This window comes from Lepeophtheirus salmonis, chromosome 10 (assembly GCF_016086655.4).
Source record: "Lepeophtheirus salmonis chromosome 10, UVic_Lsal_1.4, whole genome shotgun sequence".
NCBI classification, from domain to species: Eukaryota; Metazoa; Arthropoda; class Copepoda; order Siphonostomatoida; family Caligidae; genus Lepeophtheirus; species Lepeophtheirus salmonis.
Window position 1 is genome coordinate 6,243,066 of NC_052140.2, and position 22,670 is coordinate 6,265,735.

The 22,670-nt window shown below is 32.3% G+C and overlaps 1 protein-coding gene across 9 annotated transcripts in view; it reads left to right on the top strand.

Moving 5' to 3' along the window:
- Mekk1 (mitogen-activated protein kinase kinase kinase 4) overlaps positions 1–22,670 on the top strand; it is a 163,082-nt gene that overhangs the window by 61,243 nt on the left and 79,169 nt on the right. For 2 of the 9 annotated variants that reach the window (XM_040720935.2, XM_071891534.1), the window contains exon 1: positions 19,781–20,979. The exons of 6 other annotated variants lie outside the window; for them this stretch is intronic. In XM_040720935.2, coding sequence (XP_040576869.1) covers positions 20,673–20,979 — 307 coding nt within the window. In that variant the 5' untranslated portion in view covers positions 19,781–20,672. Of the gene's footprint in view, positions 1–14,377; positions 14,517–19,780; positions 20,980–22,670 lie in introns of those variants that run through there. One more of the 9 variants, XM_040720936.2, reaches the window with a different exon arrangement.

Genomic DNA, 22,670 nt, shown 5'->3' on the forward strand with positions numbered 1-22,670 from the left:
TTGTAGGAAATATGAGTATATTTTTTATACTTGGTAAATTGAGAAGTGTTTTTTTTTTTTGGTTACTTTTTAATGTTGCTATAATTATAACTTCCCTATAAGACTAAGCCTTGTTCCACAAGAATAATTAAATTACTATGTAATAGTCAACTTGTCTAGTCACAGTCTTAGTCCCGGGTGTACTCGTTCGGATTAGCCAAAGATTAAACCTATTTATGACTTGATTTCTTGACATGCAAAAATTCCCCACTCATGTGAGATAGATGATTTGGTTTATTACAGGAATTATTATTATTATTTTGTTTTTTAAATTCTCTAGATATTGATCCCATGCCTTTTTGCATATAGGGTGCTATCACTATTTAACAACGATTTTCTCCTAAAATAATCATTCAATTTTGATAAGAAATAATGCCAAATCAAAAAATATAAATCATTCAATATTATCCCCTTTGGTGTCGATAACGGCCTCGATTCGATCTCAGAAACAGGAGCAGGTCTTGATAACAGTCTCTTTTTACAGATTCGGCAACTCCTCTGGGATCTTGGACATCAGCTTGGATTTTGTGTTGCATAAAGATCTGTTAGTGTCTCGCACTCAACTGTACCCAACACCAAGAAGTCCATGGGGTTGAGGTACAGTGAGATTGGAGGCCAAAGACTTGGTCTAACAAAGTCAAAACATATATCACAACCAGGTAAACGTTTTCTTTGTTGTGTGACATCGCAAATCATTTGCAACAAACTTCCTGATTAGCCTTTGTGAACAGTTGAGATCTCTGGCAATAGCTGTAATCAATTTAGAAGGATCATCAAAATGATTTCTTGTCAATTCGCTTTGAAATCCTTTTCCCTCTGGCAGTCAGACCTCATTTTCTGATCAGCACGCTTTGCTGGGGATTCATAATCACCTTCAGAATCTTTCAGTTCCTACCTAACTCTACGAACAAATGACCTTTTCCGATTTAAAAAGTTTTTTTGTTCTTTTTAAAGGTCTTTATTTATATTGTTGATATATTTACAAAAAAAAATACAATACAAAAAGTTAGGAAGAATTGCGACGAAGTTTGCAATCTCAACATTATCTCATCCGGTGTGGATCGCAAAAAGGGCTCTCTGCGATTGTGGAATACATATATCGTTGATCAATGCTATTTTTTAACTCACAGCCAACACTTCTGGCTAGTGTTGTGTTGGTACATATTTTCTTACCGCGATCCAGTCCAGTCCGGTACCATCCAGTATAGCCCCATTTGTCTGTCCTTACAGAAGGAAAAATGGATCCCTGTTGACGTCAATGAGGAGGTTTTCTTTTTAATTTTTCCGTTATATAATAGAATACATTATACAACTAATTAAAACTATAATATGTTAAACAACGGCCACACACTGTACGTATCCATGATTTTTAAATCGTCAAAGAGGAGACTGGCGACAGTTGCAATACCGGACAGTTGGGACAATCCTTTTGTCTCAAACATAAAAAAACTACATCCATAAATAAAGTGTGGTAGATTATTGTGAAGAAAAAAATCAATATTTTTTTCTAACTTTTCTTCCAAATATTGGATAACAACTGATTTTGAAGGGTAAAAGTATTTTTTTCATCATTATTTTTGTAATATTCCAGTCAGTTTTCCATTGTTTTTCCTGCAATTGATATTATTTGAATGATTGATTATTTTGCTTTTAGTTAGTATATTTTTAAAAAATATATCAATTTAATTTGTGTAATAACTTTTGACAAGTTTAACCTTTGAATAGTTTAAAACAACAGCAGACATATTTAAGTATTTTGTTTTAAAAATTGGTGAGTCTTAGGTCACATTAGCACGGAGTAATTGAGCTAAAAACAAAATGTGTTGCAACTTCCCCGGTCTCCTCTACATTTAAAATAACCTCTCTTATTTCTGAGAAGAACACTCCTTGAAAAACGACATCAGATTGGGTCCATTGGGAGAAATGAAACGCCGGTATGGTAAAAAAAATTATGACAAATTGAAACATGTTTGGGAGGAGGTAAGCTTAGCCGCCATGGAGTTGTATTAAACCAGCTGCAAGCAGCTGGGAAATGAAGGAAATACACATAAATCCCACTCATTATCAAGCAATGATTTGGGCAGGAACTTCTATTTTGTTGATTTTCAATTTTACTTCGAATCCAAAAAGGAGGAGACACACTTATAATTCCACAACAAATCCCCTGAGTTACTTTTTATTTATTAAAAAAACGAATACCCGGGTATATGTAACTTCAAATACAAATTTTGTTGTCAATTTTGGGTATGCATACCCATAAAATACAGGTTTTTTTGGGGGGGGGGCTGGAGTCCCCCTAATAGTTCCTGAATCCCCTCCAAAAGTATTTTTATCATATCTTATATATATAAGTCTGCTTTAGAGGTTATCACAAATGCAGTCCAAAATGGTCGAACAAATAGGTCTGAAATTTGTAACAAATAACCTAGGATATATTTATAGTATTTTTAGGACCTTTGAGGTCATTAAGAGGCTGTTTTTGACTAAAATAGAACCTCATTTTCCTTTTCTCTTCCTAAATATATCTCCTTCTCTCTATCACTATCTCTATCTATCTCCTTCTCTCTATCTCTCCCTTATTCTCTTCTCCCTCTTTATTTTCTCCTCTACCTTCATTCGTTGTTTCTATTCCCCTCTATGCAGCCCTGCAACTCAGGCACCCTCTGCTTGTATATATATTCAAAAAAGTATTTATTGAAAGATCATTTTTGGGACTATGCCCCCCCCCCAATGAGGGAAGCTAGCAACGCCCCCGACTTTGAACCATAAGCTATTTCTAGAATGTTTAGGACAATGATATCATAACTCCAAAATAGGAATACATATGTTTGTATAAGCATACTTATATTCATATTATTCCAAACACCAAAATCAAGTCTTGATAATAAAAACCCACACATTAATTCTATTTTAAACAGAAATCATTTCCGATTGGAATTATTTATGGCAAATCATTGGGTGGAACCCTTTTTTATATATTAGGTAGGGGAAAAAGTAATATCGTATTTATCGCTTTATTTAAATGCTTTAAAAAGAAGTGCTTCAATCATACATTTTAACCCAAGTATGCCCTACTCTATTTTATAACTTGTTCCCAACAAGAATCCAACTTCATTATGCGTTTTTCGTAGAAACCCTTGTTCTTATTCGCAAAAAACTTGTAGAACCAATTTTTACAGTCCTATATTGAAGCCAAATTTGTACCCAAACGCTTGTTAACCATACACAGGAACAGGGGTAGTCACTTGGTGCCAGGTCCGGACTGTAGGGTGGATACATAAGAACTTGGAGACTTCTATACCTGAAGCACGATAATTCACGACAGAAGCGGCTGTAGTATACATTCACACATACATTTCAACGCCTGATGTGACCAATAATGACAAGATACACTTGGTGGAAAAAAGTGGAGGAAATACGAAATTACTTTTTCCTCAACCTATTATATTGTTAATAGTATGAATCCCATAATGCATATCTCGTATCTAAGCATTCTACTAACCAGATGTAGAATATATTTTATTACTTTATCATAGGCTCTGTGTACTGCTTTTGAAAGTGAAGGGCGAATAACTTTATAAGAAAAAATAAATAAGGATTTTTTTTTGCTCTATATGTGGTTGACAAACTGTCTTCATTTAAAAACTTGGCAAAATCGTTCAGGATACTTTTTTATACATTCATAAAAAGTCCAGCTTTTTATGGGCTAAGTCGATTTTCATAATGTAAAAAAAAGACCCTGTTTGTGTAAAAGGGGATGTTCTTTCACTCTCATATAATATATACAGGGTTGATCTTATCTAGTGCTACACATTTTATTACTTTGAATCCCAAATGACATTGCTGCAAAATCCTGGTGGAGGACAACAAAACACATTTTCTCTGAACTGAGCAAGCTGAGACTGTTGGAAAGAGCAAAGAAGATTCTGAATTTTCTCAAGGCTAACGAAAATTCGAGCAAAGTTTTGTTCTTTTCTTACGAAATTTTTTCACCGTTAAAGCCACTTTGAATAAGCAAAACAGGCGCTACATCGTAACCGAACATTCAGACAATGTCTCAGCTTCGGTGAGACATGTCTTCAGAACAAAAAATCTTAGGCGTTATAGAGTCTCTCCCCCCCTTTTTTTGTTCAGGGGAAGGAGTGGCTTAATGCAGGTGCTTCCATCGAACTTCTGGATAAGAAAGTGCTTCTTTTCCTTCGAAAAAAGTTCGGGACAACTTTGTGTTCACTCAAGATAGAGCTCCGTTTTCATTGCGGTGCCAACGCCCGGGTCTTCCTGAGAGTCAACTTTCCGGAATTATTGGACCTCAACATGTTACCACCCTCCTCATCAGACACGAACCCCTTGTACTACTCTATCTAGGTACGTCTGGAGGAAAGAGTGTGTGACATTCCTCAGAGGAGTTCAGTCTCTAGAGGCTTCCGTCAAGAATGAGTGGACCAATCTCGAGTCTGACAACATAGTCAAGGTCTACAAGGGATTTAGACCTGGGATTGAGACAATTATTAGAGCTGAGGACTCACATATTGAATAAAAGTTGTGCCGAGCAGTATTTTCAGATTATTTTACTAAATAAATGTCTCACATAACCTCTTGTTTAAATTTAACTATTGAAAAATTGAGAATAATAAAATGCGCGCCACTAGATAATATCAACCCTGTCATAGAGATTTTCTGTAATGAAAAAAATAAATAAATAAAGAACGACCAAAATCCTTTTATTACTTATAAAAAAGTCCAGAATAATAAACAAGAAACATAATTTGAACTTAATTTTTTAATCATTTCAAAATATTTACCCATCCGTAAAATAGTCACTAATTAGGCCATATGTCCTCTTTTTTGGAAATCAAAATATGGTTCTCATAGGTATATGATAGTAGGGTAGGATAAAACTATAATATATTTAGGTTCTGCAAGGTGGTTTGACAGTCTGTAGCTTATTGTTTAAAAAATGTGGCATGCTGGAAAGAATTTTCAATACAATTTTTGTATGAATAGCATACATCCAATGACAGTACTAGCCCATCTTTTAAAGAAAGAGGGCTTGATCCTCTTAAAAGTTTCTGAGGCTGGGGGGCCTCATTGTTTGTCATATCTTATATTATATTTATAAGTCTGTTTTTGATAGAATACAAAATAGTCAAACAGGTCAGTTTGTTTGTAAGTATTAGTATAAAACAAGGATTAGAGACAGAAAAAAATCAGCATGCAGCTGCAATCCCATTTTTATGTTTTGTTCTTGTGAAGTTACATTTTACTGATGGAATTTTGTATGTTCTTTGGACCTTGGAAACTCGTATATTCTTGTTCTTAGCCTAAAATGTTGGAGAAGATTACACGTAGGAAGACTGGAAGGCTTAGTTTATTCCTCTATCTTAATTTCACCTTGAAATGAGGACGGGATTCTTTTTCAGAGACCTCAATCAAAGGAGGGATTCAATAAGTCAAATTTAACTCTCAAATCCCAGGCATGAAACACAATTCATTTCATGTGTAGAGGATCCCATTCAAGAGAGAGGACCCTCTTTTCGTCATACGGGGGGATTATAGAAAAGACTCTCCATGGCATCAAATGTAACCCTCATTTAGTTATTTATTTTGTAAAGATATCGACAGGATTAGGGATTCCCCATCTAAGTTTTCATACGACTTGATTAACAACCAAAGTGGAAACAAGTATCGAGTTATTTTTGAGCAAAATCTACACTTATGTCGTCGGACTCGACTCCTATTCCACTGCAGATCGGATATGAGTTCCTGATGTACAGTGAAGTAGGAGTCGAGTCCTTCTAAACGTAATATTTTGTAATGGTGTGGTTAAAGGTTGATGCCTACTCCTCTTTGTTGGTATAATTTCGATGGCATCAGCGTTCAAGAAAACACTTTTTGGAGTTTTATTAGGTTTCCGCATTTTTTCCCATTCTTTGACATGTGAGAAAAAAGAAAATGATTTTTTGGGAGTTCAGAATACACCCTAGAACCTCGCTCTTTTTGCTTAAAGTTTTGAAAATTGCCCTTTTTTTTCGAAAAATAGTACTTCTTCATCAATTATTGGAAAAATGGTTAGACGCACAGGTTTTTATATCTAAAACTTTTTCAAGAGGAGACCATTTATATTTAAATCTATTTATGTCTTGTTGCGTAAAAATTACAGAAAGTGCTATTTTTTTTGGCAAGATATTAGATAATTTGTTGAAAGCTCAATATATCTTCCATTTTGATTTCCGGCTAAAAAATCTACTAAAAAAGAAGAGATCACGGTGCTTGAGGTTTCAAATACCATATTATTAAAGCAAATAATAACCAACAAATTGATTTGTCCGGATAACTCTTCCGCACTGTCCCGGATTTTCATGTTTCAATTTAAAAAATCCAGAACTGTTCACAAAATATGAAATTTTGTCAAAGAAAATTCTCAAATTAAATTTTAAATATAACAGTTTTTGTAAAAAATTTCAAAATAGAATTAAAAATTAAATTTTAAATATTTGAATTTTGAAAAAAAACTCAAATATAAATTTTTCTGAGAAAAATTTTGAGAATCAATAGCTATTCACATACAATTAAATTTTTTAGAAAAAAATTTCCAATATTTAATTTTTTGGAAAAAAAAATATCAAATATTAAAGTAAGTATAAAAAATTTCTTGATTTGGAGGGGGGGGGGCTACAGTTCCTCCAGCATTCCCCTTTGTGGACGCCCCTCAAGCCCCCCTAAATAATGAAAGCTATCAAAACCCCTGCATTAAGGTGGAATGATTTTTTAAATTCGAGAATTACTGAGCTGCAATGGTTGCAAATTTTTCCTTTTATGGAAAAGACATCGTCTATAAATTTTGAAGGGGTTTGTTTGAAAAATTGAAAAAGTTGAATGGCTCCAAAGTTTTGAAATTTTATGATTAAAAAAGAAAATAAAGGGTGTTTACCTGAATTCCAACTACTCCTTTAATGTTACAACAAAATTTATGATAAAATAAATTCTGTTAATTAAATTTACAATCTAAAATATGTAACAATTTTCTTCAAACTGTTCAAAAAGAGCAAAGATTCCATAACTTTCATTTTTTGCTATATGTATATCTGTCTGCCTTTAAAAGAAATATTATACATATTTACAGTTGATTGTTTCCAAATCATTAGCAATGGTTAGTTTATTACTTGGAGTAAACAAAGCAGGTTAAATTATCATACATTTCACCTTTTTTGACGTTTTACTGACCTTTTTTCGATAAAAAAGCTTTTATAACCTAATCTTACATATCAAAACCTTCGTAATAGTCGTAATTAAGATTTATTATATGCGGTAATTTTAGATGCAAACTATTATTTTAAAGAAAGATTATTATGGGGTAAGCTTAAGAAATACCACAAAGTAAAAACAATATATATATTTTTTTTCATTAATAAAACTTTCAGGTATTTGATTATCTAAATTTGGAATACTACCTAATATAGTTTTAGTATTTTTATTGTACATATTTTTAAATTAAAATTTCAAGAATTTGTTTTTTTCTGGAATCATGGTCATATAAGCTTCGATGATCTTTGACCACTTGGAGGAAGAATTAAAGTTGCGATTCATCAGATGTTAGTAAACGACTATATTTCAAGACCAACTCCAGGCTTACATAGATGTATGTATGTTAGGTCACACTCAAAGTTCATTAACAACTTTTAAATGAATGATAGGATCGATATATTTTTGGTAGTCATATCAATCATTCTATCAGTCAGGATGGTCTTAAGAATTTCTCTTGTAGGTGCAGACTTTCAAGCAGTATATTTGATTTTTCTCCATTGAAATAATCCCAGTTTTTGTATTTTAATTCATTTGAGAGGAAAAAACGAGATTATCAATTTTACGATCTGCAATTCCAGTATCATACTTAGCTGCATTAGTAGATATCTATTTATTTTTTTTGAAATCTTTTAAACATTTAAATATAAGTAGAAGAAGGATGTCTAAACATGACTTGTTTTTTTTCTAAAGAATACAAGCTCTAGAAGTCCATATTTGAATTTGTTGCGTCGAAGCACATGCCTTGCATTTGATCACGTCTTTTCCGTCATAAAAATTTGAACAAAGTATATGTGCTCAGAAATTTTATCTCAGTTAAAAATAAAATAAGTCTTAATTACTTTATTTATTGACTAAAATTTGTTTTTTAAGACTTTTTGGATCAAGTAAAGGTCAGAAAAGAGTTCAACATATTTGCATTGAGTATAGCTTAATACTTAACGACGAATTATTAAATGGATTTAGCTCATAAAGTCTATTTATTAAAAAAAGGTCATAAAAAGGTCAAATTTATACGAACTTAACCTGATTTTTCTATTTCTATTAATAAATTAATAATTGCGAATAATTTGGGACAACTACATTGTGAATATGGATATCAATTCTTTTGACGAGTATGGTAGTTAGCTCTTTTTGACCAATTAGCACAAAACTTTAGATAAAAAACTATGTCGTATTTTCGATAGCAAATTAATTTGACTAAATTTCTTGTATTATAAGGTTTGATGAAATTTAGGTCAAAATACTCATTTTTGAAGAAAAAAAAATCGTAAAATTTCCATACTTTGGAGCCATTGAGCTACCTCTAAATAATTTATAACCCCTTCAAATTTAATATACAATATGTGTAGTCTCAACAGAAAAATTTGCGACCCTCACTGCTGAACATTTCTCAAATTTAAAAAAAATAAGCTCCACCCTACCCTCCATAAACCTATATTTTTATAAAATAATGTTGTATTATTTTACCGCAAGACGGCACCACTTTCTATTACTTTGTTTACATAATAATATAAGTTAACTTGGCTCCTGCCCATTGTTCTAGTACATGCAATTATCGACTATTTTCCTTCATATTCATGAAAAAGGGGTTTCATTGCTATAAATTTAGTTGTTTAGGCCCCCAAAATGGCTGACATTCTCAATACTGATCTCTCATGTTAACGCACTACATTACGATGGTATAAATGGGGCCTGAGAAAACTTAAAAAGATATATTATCCGTAAGGGTGTGTTACAGTCTGTAGTTTGTTGTTTAAAAAAATAGCGCATGTTGAGTTGAATTGTCACGCCTCCTCTATCTGAGTATCATATACCTTTGTATAGTTGTATTATTTGATCACAAGAAGGCACCGATCTTTGTCGTTTTGATTAATAACTAATATAAGTCAACATATCTCAATACTTATTGTAAATTATCAAAAAGTTGGATGGCTATGGCTTTACTGCTACAACTCTCCTTTTCATTATGATGAAAGGATGTTATTTTGAGCTATTAATATTATATAACTTTTACATGAATCCAAATGTTCCTGAGGCACCCCATATATATTTGTTCTATAAAGCCAATATTAATGCATATCACTGATTTAAGCATTCAATTAAACAGATGTTGAATGCATTTTAATATATTACCAATAACAAGTCGATATTTTAATTAATAACATAATTTCATAGCAGTTTGTTGATATTTCTTTCTTTTTTTTTCCGTTTGAAGACATGAATCAAACTATCCTTTAAAGAAGATTTATTTAATTACCTACTGCCTTTATAATAAGGTTTCATACATTGATTTATTATAGTTATTGAGGTACAAGGCTATTGGTTTCAAATATAAAGCATAGTAAAAATACATCCAATATTTTTAATGGATTTTGTTTTAATTTTTTTCCCCATTAATGTTTATCCCCTTGACAATCAAAACAGTGATTACATGAGGGTCGGATTCGACGATTAAAACTATTTCATCCATATTTTTAACCATGTTTCAATAGAACGTGTTGCATCTTTCACAATAAAATGGCCAGAACGGATTCTACGAAACTAAAATACCACATGAGTGGCTGTTACTGTATCAGCAATCATCAACACTATTGATATTTTCATCCACCTTTGCCTTGTTTGAAGAAAAGTTGTAAATTATTGGGTATTTTCTCTTTGCTGGTGTCCATCTTTGACAAAAACAATACTGAGCCAGCCAACCAACCAGACAACTGCCTACCAAAGTTTTTTAGTGCAAAATCTTATCTTTTTTACACCATCTGGCGTACATCAATCGCACTTACAAAATGAGAGATACACATACTAAAGCAATCGATAAGAAAATAATGATTTATTTTTAATACACCTACTATTACGCCCCCCCCTCTCCCCCTCCAAATTCCAATGGCTACTTCTCATTTTTATAAATTTAATCGACAGTGTAATCTTTGTATATTAAAAACCGGTGGAAAAAAGTTCAAATAAGTTTTTAGTTCAATAATTACGTTATTCTCCTCAAAGCTACTATAAACCAAGTGGCGAAAGGAAAGCCAAGTCATAAATATTTGTCAATTAACAGTGGTAATTTTGCTGCATGACATATTTGACCCTTAGATATTTTACAGCATGACATATTCCCCTTTTGGTATATGTTACTGCATGCCATATTCGACGCCTTTTTATTTTTTTATATTCTCGGTATATTACAGGGAAATTTTCCACGTCATTTAAATTTTTTTTTTGCACTAATTAAGGTTTCAGGTGACATCTCAAGCAATGTTCTGATACATGTTTTGTTTTTCTTGCGCATTGTTTTAATTTAATCTGAAGAAAAATTAGTGAACAGGAATCAAAAAGGCAAAGGGTTTTGGATCTTCTCGACACGGATGTTGATCCAAAAATAATTTCAGACAAGGTATGGGTCACCTTGAGGACATAAGAAAAATTAGGGTGGCTAAGAAGACTGTGAAAGGAGTCAAAAGGAACGCAGGAAGTGGAGGAATTGGTTTGAAGCGACATGAAACAATTCTCAAGTCCCTAGAGGCCAAGATGAGGAAGATCCAACTGCATCAATGTGCCACTTGGCTGACGGATTCAACGTGGACGAGATCTCAATCCGGAGCGAAGTTTAGGATGACCCTGGTCTTAAGAACTATATCAGGACTCCAAAACATCTCCTTACCGACAGGATGAAGGCCTTGAGGCTTGAGAGATGCAAAAAAGTCCTTAATTACTTGAAGAGTAATCCGTCGACTCTGATGATCTTCACAGTCAACCAGGTTTTGAACCGCAGAAACGACAGATTGATAGTAGCATCAACTGAGGAAGTCCAGGGCACATTCAGAACAAAATAACCGGCACAAGCAATGTGCTTTGGAGTCGTGGCCTCTGATTGGAACTGATTTGATTCCCAAAGTTTGCAGAATGTAATAAATTGTTTCTTAGAAATTTTTATCATAAATATAAACTTAAAGTTTCTATTACAAGAAAAACAAATAATATTTTCTTGAAACACTTCACTCATATTTTTCAGATAATTAAAAAAAAAAGGATGTAATTTTTTTCGATATCATATAAGTATTTTTAGCATTTTAATTGATATTTACGAGTGCAAAATATATGGAATAAAAAAAAAGATACAAAATTTAAATATCTTAATTATTATAATTACTCAACTGCAAATATTTTATTTTTGTGGTTTCGTTTTTTAGCCGGATTATCAACTTCGTCATTAAAAGAGTGTTCATAGCAGGAGGGTTAGCACTAGAGGTGGATTCGGTATAGCCCCGAAACCAAAAGCCCGCCGTTCAAACTTCATTTTGTCAAGCCCGTTGTCCGAACCTTCCCTTCTGACATTTATTTATAATGTAAAATAATTCCTTACAAATAATCAATGATGTCATATTTGATTTGACCCCCCTGAATGAGTGTTCAGCAATTTTTTCCAAACGAAATTTTTTTTGAAAATAAGAATCATAAAATGTTCATCAAATTTGTGGAAAATATATTCTCCAAAACACTTGTAATGTTTTGAGTATGAAAATGTTAAAGTAGAGAAGGAAATTGGTTTTAGAAAACCGTCGAATCACTATCAGAGACGTTACTGAATCGTCGTAACAAGACATCAATCATGCCTCAGGAACCATATTCACTAGATTTGACCCCATGTTACTTAATCTTGTTCCCAAAACTGAAGATTTGCAACGATGAAGGAGATAAAGACCGCATCACTAGAAGAGCTCATGGCTATATCAAAAAGTACTTATGAGAAGTGCTTTGAAGATGGAAAAAATATATGGGATAAGTGTATTTTATTTTGAGGGGGAATAATTTGAAGGGGAGAGTATCAATATTGATGAGTAAATAGATATTTTTCTTAAAAATACACAGTCATCTTTTTTTTCACACACCTTGTATATTGGAATATTTTAATTGTATATATTTCCATATTTTGGGCCGGAAGCCCCCAATATGTCCCAAAATCCGACACCTTGTAGCCCAACTTAGCCCAAAGTCTGATATTTTCTAGCCCAATCGACCTCTAGCTAGGAACAAACCAAAAAAAAAAAAATCAAGTCCTCGTACCAAATTCTCATCTTTAGTTACAAGAGTTTCAAATGAATCTGATCTAAGTTAAAACCGAAGAAAATTATAAAAATTATATTTTTAGAACAAATAAATAAAGAGATCATTGATTAATTTTTGATATAGCATTGTATAATATGATAATTATTGTTTATAGATCAATGATCCGTCTGATAAATTATAAACATTTATTTTAATCCATGCACTTTTAAAGAACCCTCTTCGAGGGGAGGGATTACCCCAACAATGTTGAATTGATTCGCTGTCATTTCATTCCCATTTTGAAAAGGATAAGAGCAATAACGCTTGGGATTTTCTTCTATTTTCCAAGCTATAAATAATATTCACGGATCGGGATTCCATTCCTACTCACAGTTAAATATTTCGTCATTTCTAATCCATAAACACCATAAATCCTTCATATCCGTCTCTTATCTATCACTAGTCATCTCCAATGCCTACTGCCAACTCAGCTGTCCATCTACCGGATGGTCCATTGAAATCGGAACAGTTACTATTTCTATCATTATTGACGGTTGAGTAATTGAAATTAATTCATATTCCTATATATTAAAGCATCAACAATTACTTACAAAAAAAAAAAACCCTGCTCTCTGTGGCTTACGTACAAGTCGAAATAATCCACTTGAACGTGGTCGTCTAACTTCCATTCGGGCACTCCGATCAGTTGGGCGTCTCCGGGACCACCGTCTACGCTGTCAGCAAGTATTATAAGTTGAAGAAGAAGAAGGACTCTGTAAAAAAAAAACCAAAATGGACCCGGATGAGTTAAATAATACTGGCAAGACCAATCCCCTCAAGTCCATAAGGCCCATGCAAAAGATTTTCGGTTTCACACCAGATTCATCAAAGAGATATAAAAAAGTGGATGGAAAGGGCCTTGTGAGGGTGGAGAGACCACTTTTGACACAAGCATTGAAAGAAAACACTTTCCTTAGTTGCAAACTCTTTTTAATGAGTCTTTTTTGACACTTATCCTCACTAAAGCTCCAATCCCAACACCCTCCCCTACAACTTTTGGCTGCATGTCGAGGAATGGTCTCCAGTGCCCATCATCGAAAATTAATTTATTAATTTTGTTGAAATTCAATTGTTACATTACACAAAAACTACTTACGACTTTAAAATATTAATCATATGGCGTAACTAAATATCCTGCATCAAAATGGGCATGAAATTTCAGGGATCAATTTTCCAGAGAATAAATTTATAAGGAATGTAATTACTGGTCACGGCTGGCAACAAATTAACTACACTGTGCCATCAAATGAACCTGTTGATACTTTTTCCCGTCTCCCCTACTAATATTTGCAAACTTTTTTTTTGTACATAAGTAAAAAAAAATATTAGTTTTGTGTCGTATTTATAGAATCATTGAATTAAATGAACGAAAACTATATATCCTTGACGAAAGATTAATAATATTTTCATAATTGCATGTATTTAATTTACAATTTGTATTTGTTATTTCAAGGATATATCGATGAATATATTTCAAATGTTCTTGTTAATATCAGCTGCCTGTGATATTATTTTGGAGGGAGAAAATGAATTACTGCTATAAAGAAGAGAACCTTCTACCTTTAAAATAGCATTTGTGTAGGGGGGGGGGAAATATTATAATTATATTTAAGTTCATATATATTTATTTTATTATTCATTTGGGAAAAAAATTACACCAAAGATTAGGCTCTTACTTTAATTCCCAAAAAGTATATTGTTGTTATTTGCTCTCGATTAAGTTTTTAATAAGTTTTAAAAACATGTTGTTGTTCTAGGCTAAGAATTGTTAATGAATTCCTTAGACGACGTAAGGAATTCATAGACAAGTGTTTTCATCAGTTCATTATATAACATATCTAATATACAATACTCACAAATCGTGTTTGTATGCAGTACTCCCCAATTTAATAACTATGTCAGTACTCTCTTAATGGATGTCAATTGTATGTGACATCTTGTTTTCTTGTACAGTATTAAGCACAGCATTGAAATAGAAAAAGGATTTCATTTTGATAGTGGAATCAGTGTTGACTATGTGTGTATAGTGGTCCTCGTCTCAGTTGGAGTACATTTTTTAATGGAAGGTGTGTTGAGAGTGATTGAAGAGATTGGTGTTGATTTGAGGGGCATTGTTTGGGTTCGTCTCCCTTGTAAATACCGAATATCACGGCCTTAACTCACAAACACAAAAATATACAGCGTATTTTATTGTAAGCTTTCGGTGTTTCCGCTTATTTTTTCCTAATCAGTGTTCTGATCGTTGATTGGTTGAATAAAAATGAGCTTTTGTTAAGGAGTGAAGAGTTCCCAACAATAAGGCATGAGCAAACTAATTGTCCGCTAGGTGGTGTGAGAGTCTGTAGCTTTTGAGCACAACGTGAATAAATTTACAAGGACATTCCTTCTTAATTTTCAATTAAATACACATTTACAGCGCCCTCTATGTGAGTAGTAACATACCTATATTTTCATTAGATAATATTATCAATACAGAAGTTGGATTATTTTCCCGCAAGATGTCGCTCAACTCTGTTCTTTTGCTTACAAACAAATATATTCGTAAACAACGCTCATGCCCTATTCACCACCTCTACCGATTGACCATCGGAAAACACCAGAATGAGTACTAAAATGTTTGACCACCATGTCTGCACAATCCACACCAACTTTGTTTTTATTATTGTCAAGAATTATTTCGAGTTTCTTCTTATCAGAATGTTCACATATTTGTGGATTTGTACATGGTAGAGAATAGATCAACACATTTTTTTTTACAAATGTATCCTACCAAAATTCCTTTGGAATTGTTAATTGTCTTCAAAAAATTACTTTCTTACAATCCGTTCTTGTTTACTTTGGCCATATCAATATTTAATTCCTTCTGATTTTTCGCATAGTTCCTAAAATAGTTTTTTCTTGAATATTTGTTATAGAATACAGATGACCCAATAGATAATTATAGATTTAATTTATAGCTATAGGTAGTTATTAGTTAAATTATTGTGCTATTTATAAAGAAAATATTTTGAATACATAAAATATTTAGCAGGATTAATAACAAATGAAATGGAACAGAATATATCTTCTGCTAATATATTAATTAGTTTCTGGACATAATGTATGCACTCGTAACCGGGGAACGGGAATACACACAACATCGCAATGCAGCGTTTCTCTTTATTCTGATGACTATTTACATGACTAAGTAATGAACTAGCATGGCTATTGGCTATGCTCTACCCAACATAATAATTTAAACTTTAGATAATTGTTTGGGAATTGTAGTTATATAGACAATACAGCACGTATGAAATTTGGAAAGTAAACTTATAAATGAGTTATTATTAGTACTAAGTACCCTTAATTCATAACCATTTAAAAAAACACATAAAACTTTACGAACACTTAGCCTGAGGTTTTAAATTTAGTTTTTTTAAATAACTTATAATAATTTTTGTAGGGGGAGTTGGAGTTGGTACTTCAGAAAAAAGGCCAGCGATTCCGACTCTGAAGCCCTGGTTTTAATACTAATTAAGTATAAAAAGTGGAAAACGATCTCAGTCATTCTAGGGTCTATGATATTTTCAAGTTTAAGACATAATTGGGCAAGAAGCAAAAACAAATTAAGAAACTTACATATGCTATTTATTAAAATGTAAGATGCAAAGTAGAAAACGACTTCTCTGTCATTCTAGTGTTAAATAATAATTCCATAGTTGGAAGAATCGTGTAACTTCTAACTTATTTTGGTCCTTATTATTATTTTTTTTATTTCGAATGAGAGGTTGCTTGAATCAATACAAGTATATCTTGCAGACTTTCCTCCAAACGGAAACAGAAAAAAACTCTAAATAAATTGGTAGTAATATATTTCTTCCCGGCTTTGGATTTATTGTTTAATTATAATGGTTGGGAACTGTTTACAGCACTTTTAAACATGAGCGAATTATAATTCAACCAATCAAGATTCAGAAATAAATTTTTTAGAAAAAAAATAAAAAAATCCATTGCTATTCAAAAAAAGAAAATTTATAGGTTATTTTAAATATTAAATTTTTCTGAAAAAAAATCAATTTTAAATATGAATTTTTTCGGAAATTTTTTCAAAAATCATTACTTATTCACAAAAAATTAAATTTTATGGTAAAAAATATTTAATTTTTTAATTTTATGCTCTGCTGCATAATTTTTCCTAATGAGGAACAAAATTTCCAGTAAAAAGCCATAATTCCTTAATTATCTCCTTTTTTCATTTGAGGGGGGGGTTAGCCCATCCAGCCCAGCCCCAGCAGACACCCCTGATGAAGATTCATTACAATAAGGTATTTTATGTGGAGTACAGGGTAGTTTTCATTCAATTTTTGAAACACTCACCCAAAATTAACAGATAATTAGCCAACTTTGTCATTTCCTCATATTGTTGGACCGTTCCTCATTTTATAGTAGATATATATACCTATTTACGGCCAAATATCATGTAATTTGAGTTAAACTAATCATATAGTTTAGATATTATTTATTTTGTAATCAGCTGTCGAAGAGTCTTCTTCTTTTCCTCAAATCTGCGTACTGAAAATTGATTGATTGAATTGTAATGAATTCTTGCTCATAAGTTTTAAACTATACTTTCAATTTCGAAGGAATATTTGTCCAATTATATCTCCTAGCAAGTTCCAATGGGATAAAGCTGCCAGTTATCTTCTCTGTGCATTAACTTCCTTCAAGGGCGCCGCAGGATTATTATTATTTTTTATTGTTTTTGTGGGTCTTTTGGATTTTGTATGAAAAAATTTCCAAAAATACATAACCATTTACAAAAGATTAAATTTTTGAAAAAAATCAAATATTTAATTTTTCCCTATTTTAATGTAGATTTTTTCATCCTGACCAATAAAAAGTTCTAGTAAAAAGCAATAATATCTTCATTTTGATGGGGGGAATACAGCCGCTCCTGCCCACTGCCTATGGACACGCCTGACCTTTCAATTCAATATCATTGATATGATTTTTTTTTCCTCAGAGGAAGAAGATGACGGAAGCGAACATAAGGCTTCACATTTCAGATGAAATGTGAATAGGTTTTCTCTTTTTTTGACAACATGCAAGCCCGTCTCTTTTATTAAAGTTTTTGTTGCCGTTATAAACTTTGCTTAATTAACTTCACTTTAAAATAAGATATCAAAATTTTACTCTAGTTGAAGTGAAAGTGGAATATTTGATACAAAATGGAAACTGAAAGTCATTGAGCACATACTTTTTAATTCATCGACTTGAGTCAAGCCATAATGGCTCAGTTTGCTTCGACTCGACTCAATTTGACACAACACTGATTAATAAAGGCAAAGAGTAAACAAATTCAATTTCTTTATAATGGGAGAATCCTTAAAATGTTTGTGGACATACTTTAACCATTAGACTTTAACCTTTTTTATCTAAATTTAATTCTATTTATTTTATTTTTTTTTAAAACTTCTTCCTCTTGACATTGATTAATATTTACTTTAAGAACCTATGATAACATTATTGTCTAATATGGATTCTTTAAATATGTTTGATCAGGGGCGTCTGCAAGACAATATATATATATATACTTTTAGGAGGGAGGGGGCTTTTTTTATGAAAAATTAAATTTAGAAGAAAAAAATTTAAATAATAAATTTTAAATATTTTTTTTTCTTTTTAATTCAAAAATCCTAAGATATTCACAAAAAAATTGAAAAATTAAATTAAATTTTAACTATATATTTTTTTAAATTTCAAAGAATTAAGTTTTCTAGTAAAAAAATAAATTCATTTATTAGGGGTAGGGAACATCAACCCCTCCAACCCACGCACTTCGGACACCCCTCTCGAACCGGTATTAATTTGAAAAGTTGAAGTAGACTGAAAATACTAAAAATGTAGAATATTTTTTGATGTCATCTGTCGATTTTTCTTATTCTTATTTGTGTTCTTTTTTTTGGTAATTTCTAAAAAAGTTAAATTTCAACACGTGTAACATCTATTACATGCTACAATTAGAAGAGTTGACATTGTATTAAAAAGGAGAAACTGCATTATTATGTGGAAATTCTCGAAAACTCGAGTATGACTGAATATGAAAATTAGTATATTATCATACACATACCCGATTCTAAATAGTACTCAATAATGTTTGCCTGAATCAAATACTACTGATTACTAGACTGGTGAATGGGTAATGTGCCTTGTATATTTATAGAAGTTTGTAAACAAAGGTACATAGAGTGGCGCTGTCTTCCAGTAAAATAGTACAACTCCTTCATAGAGATGTTGATTTTAAAAAATTCTATAGATGTGTAATTTTTTTAAACAACTAGTTTAATCGACATGCTAAAGTTGCGGGAAAGGTAATTTTTTTATTTTTCTCTTTATTTCAATGCTTTATAAGAGTTTTTACAATCATCCGATTTAAGCCAAATTGCCCCTTTCTGTTCGTTAACTTATTGCATTCGAGAAATCAACTTCATAATGCTCTTCTAGTAGAAGTTCTTGTCTCTATAGGCAAACCACTTGTATAACCAACTTTTACAGACATCTATAAAGGCCAAATTTGTACCCTTAGGCGCGTAGCCACTTGGTTCCAGGTTCTGACTGTAGGTTGGATGCATAAGGACTTCCGTTCCGAATTCCCGGAGCTGCTGGTCCGTCATCAAAGATGTGTGTGTCCTGGTGATGTCTTAATGATGTCTTGTTGTCTCCTATTCACCATTTCTGGCTGCTTCTGTTCCATTTCCTGCTTCAAATAGCCGAGTTGTTCACTGTAGAGGGTAGAATTGAACGTTCGGTCATAAAGGAACAGCTCATTGTAGATTTTTCCCTGCAAATCCCACCTAACACACAGAAACACATTCCTTATAGTTAATTCTGGCTTGGCCACGATTTGGACGGCTTGACATTGACGTAATTGATCCATTTTTCATAGCCAGTCACAATCTGCTTCCGAAATTGATCGATTTTGTTTCTATTCAGGAATGATTGGCTGATGGAAATTCCGTCCATTTTTTTAGCGTCAGATGTTGTGGCACTCGAACATCGAGACTTGGACTAATGAACAAAAACTTGAGACTCAATTTCGACATGCATTGTATTCATAATTTTTCTTATCTTCAGTATTTGTTGATCAGTAAAAAATATTTTGCTCCTTTTTTGTTGATAATTTAAAGAGTCTAAGGGGATTTGTAGTTTCTTCCCTCTATAGAATTATTGTTATTCAAAATCGTTGGGAATTGTTGAGAGCTTCAGTTTTAATTTATCAATGTTCAGATTAGGGGGGAAAAGAAGCAGACACATCAAACGCTGACTACAAAATTTACCTTTTTTGTGTTAGTGAAGTAACGCCAGGATAAATGGATGGGATTTGTGTAAGAGCGCGAGGATAAGGCGGGAGCAAGACATGGCACACCTTAATTAAGAGCTTTGTTAATATCAGCTCCTTCTTTTATTGATTTTTGATGAAGTAATATTTAATTACCGCTATAAAGAGAAAATTATACATTTAAAATAGCATTAGAGCAGAGAAAATATTAGAACCATATTTAAATTCATATATATCGATTGGTATATACATATTTAAATAAATTTACACCAAACATTTGCGAGAATTCTTCTTTTAGAGGGACATGTTAACATCCCCATCACCTCTTAATAATGATCAAAAAAAGAGCAACCGGATTAACCGTATTTCCTTTTCTAATCAGTATATTTAGTTTTTTCTTTACACTTTAACCATGAGTTAGTAGAATCCGTGCTCTATAATGATTTTTGATTCAAGGGGATTTTGAAGTGTAAAAGAGCTAGGAAAAGACGTTTCAGCTTCCTCTATAATCGCAAATGTATTAGCATTATTGATTATTAATATAATCTAAGAGTAAATATCTACGTAGAATAGATAGGGATTGTTTATAGGTATATTGAATAGAGTAGGTGTGAGTGCAAGAGGACGTGGGGAGGAGGAAAAGTTAAATCATGGAAGGGATTTGAGAGAAATACACCACCACAGTGTTCTCCTACGAACGGAGGAAGTTGAATCTCCTCTTCCTTTTCTTCTCCCTTCTTCTCATACGACGCTATATTCTGTATATACTACACGCTATAATACTGAATAATCATCTACAAAAGCACGTACAAATAGTTTGATCCTCATCATTGAGGCTATAACATGTGAGGGGCACATAGGTAGCAATTAAACCTATTTTGTAGTAGTTCGTTCTTATATCTAAATGATGAACGGTTCGAATGGTTGTACTAGTCGAGCTGATGAGACGGGTTGGGTGGATAACAAGGGTGTCTCCTATCGCAACTCCTCTCTCATTTCCAAAAGGAAAAAGTGTCAAAAACGCCGGTCTCTTCAATTACTCATTGATCAAGATCGGTTTCTGAATGAGTGCAATAAAGAAAGAACATCAAAGGAGCATCAGAATGAAACTCCAGCATCCTGTTGTCGATTTCAACAGATGTCATTCTATGAGGACCCTGGTATACTCATACTTGTACAGTCTGTGGATCCCGTGGATGGGGATTCGGAAGGTAAGGAGATTATGTATATTTATTTGTTTTGGATTTCGTTCTAGAACCGTATTTATTTTTGTTAGACCGAATGAATTATGTACAAGCTCAGTCTACACACAAAAAAAACCGTATTTGATCTATCAAAAAACCTTTATTTATATATCAAAGAGGAAAAATTAGTTTTGCTAAATTCTAGCTTGATTTTTTTATCAAAAACGGTCAATCATTGCTTAATTTTCACTCTACACACGCTCTTGATCAGTCCATAAGTTTTTTGAGGACCGAAAAAGAGAGTTTCCGAAAATTGGAAATGATCTTTTTTTTAATTTGATTTATTATGAGGATATGTAAGGTTGTGTCCGTCCTAATTTAGGACTGAAGACTGCAGTCCGGCTCATTCTCAATCGGATTCAGTTCCATCCTGCATATCAGTCCTAAAAGTTCTTGATGAGGTTAGCAACTTTATTTGTATTTCTTAATCATTTCTAGGACTTAAGATAGTAAGAGCTTATCCAAAGACTGAACTGGAATAATTCAATGAGGACTTACACAACGCTACAGTACATAATTTTCAATTTTCAGTCAACAATTTAAATTTCTGTTGACTATTTTTAATTTTAAACTAAGATTTTGGACCAAAATATTGGTCCAGATCTCTCTAGAAAAAAACAACCCGTTAAGATCGAAAAGGGAAAAAATTGGTCTTAGCGAGTCTTAACATAAAATATTATTTTATTATTGCTTATTAATGCACTTGGAAACGGTTTTCTGTAATTTGGGTTCAGGGCGTAGATAAATGCTGGGCCCTTCTTTTTTTAAATTAAAGTGACTTTTTAAAATTACGCTTTTATTTTTGTTTCTTTTTATAGAAAATTATTTTCAAATATTTTTTTAAGAAATATTATTGTTATAATAAAAATATTTAAAATCCTTATTATTTGAGAAAATAAGATGCAAAGACCTTTTCTTCCAACACTTTTTCCAACACAACCTGTTTTTTCAAAAATATTACATTTTTGAGGATGTTTATTTGAGAAAATACATTTATTATTATTTAAATTAACAATTTATAGAGAAATGGAAAATATTTATTTTATTTTTAAAAAGATATCATGGCCAGGTTCACAATTTTATGAACAAGCACGATAATAAGTTACCATCGGTAGTAGAAAAATGGACAGTAATTCCAAATTGTGTTACTATATAATGACGTCACTGAGGCAACAAGTTTGGAATATACGAATATATCTTAAATTCTTAGTATCATGATGATAAAAATGAATTAAAATGTATTTTTTCCCAAAAGAGTATTTATTCCTTATCAACATTCTGTTCGATTAAATTTAGCCCTTTCGTCCTTCCCTGGAGTGTTCATTTACCCAAGAGACTAAATTATCTTCTTAATAGCTTGTGTGAATCATATTTTTACTTGATCGTCTTTGTGGAAAAAAATTATCCACAATATCGTGTGGTCCATTAAAATCTGAACCCTTTGAATTTTAAACTTCAACAAGATATAATTTATTAATTAACTATATAATTGCTACAAAATTAATTCTATGAATAATTTGTGTCGGAGCTCTTTTAATCATGAATATAGTCTCCTTAGGGGCAATGATGGCTTCAAGGCAGAGGTGAAAGTCCTGGCACTCACTGTAGCTGGCTGATGGTTGCTTTGAGGGCTTCGGTATTTGGATGAAGAACACTGC